The sequence below is a fragment of the Carassius carassius genome, chromosome 35 (assembly GCF_963082965.1).
Source record: "Carassius carassius chromosome 35, fCarCar2.1, whole genome shotgun sequence".
NCBI classification, from domain to species: domain Eukaryota; kingdom Metazoa; phylum Chordata; class Actinopteri; order Cypriniformes; family Cyprinidae; genus Carassius; species Carassius carassius.
This window is the reverse complement of record NC_081789.1, coordinates 2549414-2559029: the sequence shown is the minus strand read 5'-3', so window position 1 is coordinate 2559029 and position 9616 is coordinate 2549414. Positions and strand designations below refer to the sequence as shown.

The window sequence follows — 9616 nt, the reverse complement described above, 5'->3', positions numbered from 1 at the left end:
TGCTGTATTGTGTTCTCAGTGATGAGCCTCTTCATTCAGATCTTGACAGTGTCAGTAATTGTGCATGAGCTTTGATAGAAACAACACATTTTGCATTATTAATAAATGGCTTGACTCATTTGTGAAGCAAAACCAGCATAAAGTAATGTGTGTGATTGCTTGCATCATTTCAGTGTACAACAAAGTCAATTCTTTCATCATTTGCTTATCCTCATGTCATTTCAATATGAGTTTTTGTATGAGATGTTTGGGAGAATGTCCACGCTACTCTTTTCAGTTCAACAAAAACACAAAGCAGCCTAAAGAAGGGCTGGCAAGCTTCAAAAAGGACAAAAAACGCCATGAAGTATAGTATAAAGTCTTCCCAAGTATAAAGCTCCCATATCTGAGTTGCATAGTCGTCAAATGTCATTGGTTCTGTGTGTCTCGAGGCATAGTCTGAACCGAAGGCAGATGTTGGTTACGCCACAGCATTAACAAAATAAATTATTTAATAAATAAAAAGGTTAAATAGATAACAATAATAAAAAAAAATATCTCTGACTTTTTAAACTCAGAATCACCCCCCCCCCCCATTTATTTATCAGAATGAAACACACAAAAATAACAATTGCAACTTGCATGACAATTATGACTTCTCTTCATAAAACTGCAAATTCACATCTCGCAATTCTAACTTTTCTGAAAGTTTCTGAAAGTCTGATTAAAGGTTGAGATAAAAGGTTGCAATTATCTTTTAAAAAAAAATTTATTCCTATGACAAAACAGGTTTCAATTCAAACTTGACATGACTGCAGAAGAAAGGATTTTTAGAAAATTAAAAATTATAAACGGACAGGACATATGGGCCACATTTATGGCACTTTTGTTGTGTTTTGGGGATCCACTTTCTATTTTCATTCTGCAAAATATCTTTCCACGGGACTGGAACAACATGAGGGTGACTAAATGATGAAGGATATTTCATTTTGTGTAAACTCTTTCTAGGAGGTGTCAATCCTCTCTATTTATCCTCGTCTCTCTGAAGGCTGTAACAGTGCTCGGTGAAACGCGCAATCCATTTTTGCGTAAAAGCGCACCGCTTCATATCTCGCTGGATGACGAGCTGTGGTGCTTCAGAGAGTAGTTCATCCCATCGTTGTTGTCCCAGAACTCAGAGTTATCATCCCTCATGTACACGGCGAAGTGCACAGCAGCGCTCGGTCCTAAGAAAGGAGGCGTGAACATGGTGAAGGAGAAGCGATCTCCGCGCGCCCTGTGCTCTGTGGGCACGCGCATGGCTTGCGCGTCCACGAACGACAGCCAGTCGTTGAAAGTATACCTGACGCCGACCTCTCTCGCACCTAACGCCCGTATGATCCCGCGGACATCGAACTGCGTGACCGTGGCGCTTTCCAGCGCGACGCGGCAGCGCGTCAGCCGCGTCTCCAAGTCACCGGAGTCCACGGGCGTCTTGAACGCCGGGACCAGATAGTCCAGAGCCAGAGAGGACTTGATGTTCACGCACAAGTCATCCATGATCTCCCGGTCCCTGTGGAGAGGGAAGCTCTTCAGCCTGGTGAAGACTTTAGCTGGAATCTGAGGATCGTCGCTGCTGCTGAAGTGCTTGACGCTCGCCAGATTCAAGCCGAGCGCGTCCGCGAACTTCACGCGTTTCCTGCAGTTCTGGGAGATCTGGTGGTACAGGCTCGCCTGCTCTGGATACGCAGGTAAGGACTTGGCTCTTCTCCTGTCTTTCAGGAACTCGGGTATCTCGTCGGGTTGAAGATCATCATCGGAGTCCAGTCCGTTCTCCATCTGCTCCTCGTTCATTATGTCCATCATCCCAGGTTTGTGATCTCTAGTGACAGAATGCATCACTCCAGAGGCGCACAGATGCGCGCTCCTATATTGGTGCTATGTCTAGTAATCAGTTACAAGCTGGTTACGCCCACTACACTAGACAGACAGATGAGTGGATTCAGTGGGTCAGAGAGGGGGGGGGGGGGGGGGGACAGAGAGAGAGATCAACATGCGCCTCTACACACTTTTTTTTTTTTTGAATCATTGGCTATAAAAATTTTTGTTTTGTGACATAAATGATTGATCTAATTTGTTCCCCATAATATAATATAATATAATATAATATAATATAATATAATATAATATAATATAATATAATATAATATAATATAATATCATTACAGTAATTTATTTAGAACACAATTTATAAAAATAATAACATTGTTTTAACATTTCTAAATTATAGCATGACAGTGCTTTTGCCTAAATAAATAAATACATGCAGTTATGTTAAAAATGTATAGTGTAGTGTGTAATCTTACACACTGACCATCTCAGGAAGAGCCAAGCTTATACCCTAAAAATACAATAAATCCCTCTTTAATATCCTCCAAATTACATGGGTATATAAATGTTTTATTTACTATATAAATAAAAACATTTTCCTCAATATAACATTAAAGTACTTTATTTTTAATAAATAAATAAAGTGCATGCTATAATGTGAAGTTTTGAATGGACCTACTGTATACAGTCGTTCTTTTCTTTAGATTTCATTGCTCATGTTGCGTTCCTACAGTTTTTACATCTTTTTTTCACTTGTTGTGTGTGTGTGTGTGTGTGTGTGTGTGTGTGTGGAAATTGTCTGTTTTCTCTCACTCCATGGTCACTCATGCATGCCGTTCCAGAGCTGTGCGCTGCTAGTGACATATGCAACACCTGATGCTCTGACAACATAGGAAACTATTAACAGATCTTTTTTTTCCTTTGAAATATAAGTTACTATTAACATCTTGTTTATTGAAGAACATCAGATTGACAATCATGCATTTTGTCTGATTACCTGCGGCACTCGAGACCTACGAGAAATGGACATTCAGTGAAAGTGCTTTAAAAGGAACCATTTAAACAGCTGCTGGAAACAGGTGTAACCAGCAAGAGTGTACACAGGCTACAAAGTGTCCATACTGTATGTGTCTCTGTGTCAGTACAGCAGTCCACATCTAATGTCCACAGGTCAGTGAGATCTTAAAAACACGCTGTTATCACGGACAAAACAAACACAATGTTACAACACCACTAATGTCCAGCTACAACACGAGTGCACAGATACACTTGACCTATGGCTTTTGATTGACGTGTTTACAAGGATTGAGCATTGTGTAAAGCCATGGTCAACAGCAGTTTAAATGTTATTACAGGCTGACAGCACAATACATGATGAGCAGGGATGGGCAGAGACACATACAAATCTATTTTCAAATAAAATACCAAACACCTTAACTTTAAGTGTATCAAAATAAGCAGCCACACCATGCATCAAAAACGAACAGCTGTATTTGTGTTTTAAAATACTAAATACTTTTACAAGGGAGCATGAAATTTCTTGGCAAACCTTCCATCAATTGGCTTATTTGATCAATCACTTCACTAGATTACACTCACTCAGTTGATTGATAGCAACAGCGAGTCGTGCAATCAATCTAACATATGCAACCAGTTAACAGATATTCTCATATCACTGTGATCTCCCGGATGAAGGTTAGTTTTAAAGTAACCATCAGTTTAATGTTTAACAGTTTGCGAAAGACTCATAATTGTATCCTAATTTAGTTACTTGGTGCTTGGTAACAAAAGGCCTACTTGGCATCTAGTTTCCGCATTTTTATGATGCAATCATGTAGACTTTAAAACTATAAATATACAAAACACTAAAGTATTTTGATACAAAATATGAAGCCATTGTCATCAAACCTATCAAATACAAATGGACGAGGAATAATGAAACAAGGTGTTTGCGACGAGGTGCTTCACCAGCAGATGTCAGTGGTGAAACATTTCTTGACTACCAAAGGTCTGACATTATTAATATGGTGAGATCAAAACTATTTCACACTTCTGGAGGTCACTCCAGTGGACAACACATGTCAAACTAGATATCTGTGCTTAAAGGGAAGTTCATTCAAAAATTAAAATTGCTCATGCTCAGGACATACAATACACAGATGATGATAATGATGTAGATGATGTTTCTTGATAGGAACAGATTTGTAGAAATGTAGCATTGCATTAGTGTCTCATCAATGGATGCTCTGCAGTGAATGGGTGCCGTCAGAATGAGAGTCCAAACAGCTGATAAAAGCATCACAATAATCCACAGCACTCCAGTCCAGCAGTTAATGTCTTGAGAAGCAAAAAGCTGACTCTGTATTCCTTAATAACGCTTTCTCCAGTGAAAAGGTCTGAATCAGGAGGGAAATCTGCACAGATCAAGCTTTTAAACAAAAGCAGTTCGGCAAATTTTCATTTTTGGGTGAACTACTCCTTAAAAGCTATCTTAAGGTTTCTGAGCAATTCACTAACAGGTCTTAAGGTGATTTCTAGCTCAGTTCTTCTTGAGTTTACACAGGTGTAGTTCATTACATTAACTATGGACAAGATCCAACATCTAAAAACATCATGATCTCATGTTTTATCATTTATAATCTAACTTTTTAAATTATGAAATGTTTTGCTTGGAAAGTGGTCTTGTTCCAGCTAATAAAATGCCATTCATTCCTACTGTGTCTTGTTTTAAATGCAGGAGCACTGTACATACAAATCTTCCTTGTGCAATGCTTCATTTTAAAAATGCATGTGCATAATTTTGTAATGAAATAAAATTCCGGAAAATCACAATCAGTTTCTTTGTTTATTGGAATACAATAAAGCTGAATGATATGTCTGCTGCATTCAGTCAATGTGACATAAAACAGCGCACAATGTTACAATGTGTGGTTCTCTCAGCCGTTAGGATTAGTGTGGAGCAGCTTCTGTTTCAGAGCAATGATCACATACCATCACATCTGGAAGGATGTTTCTATGGGAAAGCTGCATGCATCTTATATCAAGTGTATTACATTCATTTATGTTAAAGAAAAAAAAGGGAATGCATAAGCACCGTTTATGGTGGTACACTGATATGTATTTAAATGGCACATCAATATGTAACTGGCAGCCAAAAAATACGATTATAACAGTGTTGCTCTTCACTACAGATAAAAACATGCAGAGACTTCTAGCTGATTGTCTAAGCACATGATGATCGTTTTGGTTAAGTTGTGTTTCACCCCAAATTCAAAAGAAAATATGACATTATTTTATGACAATTAAACTAAATCTCTTCCCACTGTCATTATGATAATGCAAAATAAGTAAATATACACTACCGGTCAACAGTTTGGGATCAGAAGGATTTTTAATGATTTTACAGGAGTCTCTTCTGCTCATTAAGGCTGCATTTATTTGATCAAAAACACTGGGAAAAAATTATGTTGTGAAATTTTATTACAATATAAAATAAAGTTTTTCTATTTTTAATATACATTAAAATCTAATTTATTTTCAGCATCATTCCTCCAGTCTTCAGTGTCACATGATCTTCAGAAATCATTCGGATATGATGATTTACTATCAGAGCTGATTTTTTTTTGGAAGCTGTGATAGTTATTTTTTTTTTTTTTTTAGGATTTTTTGATGAATAAAAAGTTAAAAAGAAGAGCATTTATTTAAAATAGAAATATTTTCTAACAATATTCACTAAAATATACACTTCAATAGTTTGGGGTCGGTACATTTTTATTCTTTTTTTGAAAGAAATTAAAACTATTATTCAGCAAGGATGTGTGAAGTTGTTAAGATTTATATTGTTAGAAAATATTTGTATTTGGAATAAATGCTGTTCTTTTTTAACTTATTATTCATCAAAGAATCCTGAAAAAAGTATTGCAGTTTCCAAAAAAAAAAAAAGTGATAATTCTAATAATAAATCATCGTATTATTCTGATTTCTGAAGATCATGTGACACTGAAGACTGGAGGATATATATATATTTATAAATGTTTGATTTTGGAGATAAATGTGCATATCATCAGATTCACTCTTTTAATGCAGAATATCCAGTGAATCAGTCAGAAAACATCTGGCATTTATTCATTCTCCTGTTAAGAATTTGTCCATTTGTATAATTTCCCTCTGGTCCAAGTACAATCAACTTGCGATGGCATGAAGATTAACAGCATCTGAAGTGAAACTAAATTATTTCTTTGAGGAACAAAATGCTGTTTTTATGTGTGTGTGTGTAATAATATTCAGGATATTCCCCACTTCAGCATAGACTTTTAAATGGTATACACATAGTATTAAACGACAGAAAACAATTAGACAATCAAAACTTCATCTTTAGTATGTGTATTTATAATGCTATGTCAAAAATATCCTTTCATGTATCATAAAAACATCTGTATATATAGATCAGTATTTAAATCTCAATGGTTTGTGACAACAAACATTGAAACGAACACAAAAGTTGCCTTCATTAGGAGACTCTTTATAGTAATGGGAAAACCTGAAATGGATTAAGAGAGAAGCATCCCATCATGCCTCCTCAGCCGTGTAGATACGGTACATCATGGTGACGATCAGCGCGGCAAGGCCAGGAATCAACCAGTTTGACCACCAGCTGGAACAAGGTTTGGAACAAAGCACTTGCTAATTAGCTTGAATTATTAATTGGAATCTTGCTATTTCTGTACTACAATGGAAAGTGTGTTACAAGTCACAACATCCACATTTAGCTTTGTGTGCTTTGCCTTTATTCAAAACCCTTGGGTTATTCTTAGGCACAGCATTCGGTCGTTCTTTTAAACTTACCTTGTGCTTTCTTGTACGCTCGTTGAAACCTATTAAACAGAGTAACAAATGTGTCTTTAGGTGTTTCCACACAATGCAAGTCCAAAACAAAGACACTGCAGAGTTTGTTAAAATCATAAGCTTGGTTTGATTTACGTACTGGTGGTTTGACAAACTTGTCCCTGTCATCCTGCGAGAAATACAGAGGAGGAGAGACATGAATGAAAATATCACAGGCTTTTTATCAACAAAGTAAACTAATTAGCATGTCTTACCGATAAAAACCTATAAATCTGCTTTACACTGGTTGATAAAATAACTACTACTGTAATTCAAATTAACAATGTGTATGTTTTTTATAAAGCTATTTATAGTGTGTAAATAAACATGAACATAAATGTTCATTCTATTTTATGTTTTTTTGTGCTAAACAAGGCTGCATGTATTTGATCATTAATACAGTAAAAACTGTCATATTGTGAAACATTATTACAATTTATAATAGCTATTTTCTATGTGAATCTCTGTTAAAGTGTTATTTATTTCTGTGATGCTCCGCTGTATTTTCAGCATCATTCCTCCAGTCTTCAGTGTCACATGATCTTCAGAAATCAGAATATTATGATGATTTACTGCTCAAGAATCATTTCTGATTATAACAGATTTCTCTTTTTCATAATAGTTTACATAATATATGTGCAATGTTTATTTATTATGTATATATAATACACACACATACAGTATATCTATTGAAAATATTTACATGCATATACATTTATATATTTACATTATTATTTGTTATATTATATATAAATATATGTAATATATAAACTATTTTTTTCTTAAACGTATACATACATCTGTGTGTCTTATATATATATATATATATATATATATATAAATTAGGATTCCAGTTATCTAATACATTTTATATTTGAGTATGTGTTTACATTTCTATATGTTGTATTTCAAACAATTATTGTTAATTACATAATTTGTGTCATTCAAAAAAAAAAAAAAAAAAAAGATTATTGTTATCTATTTAAAAAATACTTAAATTCTACTTCTTTAGATCTGAATGACTGAGTCCTGCTCTATTCCTGTCACAGAAACGGTCTGATAGTATCTGTGCTGAATCCAGCAGCATTACAGATCCTCCGATGGGAATAAAAATGGCTTCCAAGTTATTGATAATATCTCAAGCCCCTGTACGTCTATGAAAACATCTCATATTTCATGAGATGCATCTATGAATCAACAGGTCTGATGTTGTCCAGGAGGATCGTTCCCAGATATCTCAGGGGTTGACTGAGAAGTCAATGTTGTGTGTGTTTTTAACTTTATAACTTCACTGAAACCATAAATCGATAATGACTACTCATGCCTTTTCGTATGCCAGCGCTGAATGATGGCTGCAAAGCAACACATGCAAAACAAGACTTTGAAAAACAAGCAAGGTGCAATTTAAAATCACAGCCAATGAGAGTTGTCTAGCTTTTATTCTATTTTCATAAGAGTAGAAATAGTGTATATTGTGAATATATGTTTGACTGTATTTCTCAGAAAGCACTTAATCAGCTGTATTAATCTTAATGCTGTATCAAAAGGCCTTCTTCTCACTATTGCTCTGACAGACTTACTGGATGCAGCTCTCCTATGACAAAAGAGCTGGCCATCTCTCGTGCATCTGTGGAGTGACCCACATCTTCAAAACTCTCGGTGGCATCTCCACCCGCCTGCTCTCGCAGCACCTCCTCTCCACCCGGGTGCTGCGGACACCAGCAAACACAGTGCATCAGATCATCACCACTAATGCTTACTTATAATACACTTCTGAGCTTTGAAACATGTTGCCTAGGAATTTATCAGTTGATTCAAGTGAAACGGTGCATGCAACTTGAAATACCTCATGTGCATTTTTTAGATCTAGCAAGAGTAATGTTACTAGATTAAGTGGTTCTCTAGATTTAGATCATATGGGAAGAGGTGAAATGTTAGGTTTGGGTGGTTATATAATCTATTGCAGCAAGGTAGTGCGCAATGTAACTATTGCTTCACATAAATCTGAATCAAAAATAATAATGTGCATTTGATATTTAAATGAATTATATAAGGTATACTTTTCAAAAATGCACTAATGCTTATTATTCCACACTTTGCATATTATTTGCCAACTGTCGTTATCTTTTCGGTCCAACTTTGAGGGCACTTGGCAAAGGTCACTCCATTCAACACGTACTTACTTTTCAAACTCTTGTGCAAGGCATTTTTAAATGTATTCGTTTATAAACTCTATGCATTATGTATATTTTATTCATGCATTACACAATTCTAGTGGAACGGTGCTTGTTTACCCTTATGAAAATTAACCATGGTTTTACTACAAATAAAACCAAAAAACCATGGTTACTATAGTTAAACCATGGTAACCACAAATTAACCATGGTTTTGCTAAATTAACCATAGTTTAACCATGGTATTTGTAGTAAATCTGTGGTTATACAAATGGTAGTCAACACGCCAAAAAACCATGGGTTACTACAGTTTTACTATAATAAAACCATGGTTATTAATGCAATACATGCACTTGACGTTAATGCATGCATTTCACAATCCCAGAACGACAATCCCTTCATGCGAATATTTTTGTGAACATTTGAAGCTCTGTTTTAAAACTCACCTCCTCGAGAAACTTTGTGACGTCGTACACTTTATTATTAATGATAATCCATGTGCTTTTAAAAGAGTTCCTTTCCTCCACCTCTGACAGTCGATAATATTTAACACCCTTTCCGTCTGTTTCGTTGTTTTCCATTTGTTTGTTTAAAAGTGTGTTATTTGTTCTTAAGGTTATAAAAACTATCCCTTGTGAATCGATCGGCTCACGTACTTCAGTAGTGGACTGTCCAACAATTGTATTTCCCAACTCGCCAGGCAACGCCCA

General features: G+C 35.6%; 2 protein-coding genes across 2 annotated transcripts; both read right to left on the bottom strand.

The window, feature by feature from the left end:
* Positions 1–1083: 1083 nt before the first annotated feature.
* ppp1r3g (protein phosphatase 1 regulatory subunit 3G) lies at positions 1084–1899 on the bottom strand. Its single transcript, XM_059524028.1, has one exon. The coding sequence runs from the start codon at positions 1855–1857 to the stop codon at positions 1084–1086; it is 774 nt and encodes a 257-aa protein (XP_059380011.1). The 5' UTR covers positions 1858–1899.
* A 4450-nt stretch (positions 1900–6349) lies between these two features.
* Positions 6350–9604, bottom strand: LOC132115872 (cytochrome b5). The gene is made up of 5 exons (XM_059524265.1): positions 9353–9604; positions 8313–8441; positions 6833–6862; positions 6694–6722; positions 6350–6502 (listed from the first exon to the last, which is right to left on the bottom strand). Exons 1-5 carry the CDS (start codon positions 9485–9487, stop codon positions 6418–6420), a joined length of 408 nt encoding a protein of 135 aa, XP_059380248.1. The 5' UTR covers positions 9488–9604; the 3' UTR covers positions 6350–6417.
* Between the last annotated feature and the right edge of the window lie 12 nt (positions 9605–9616).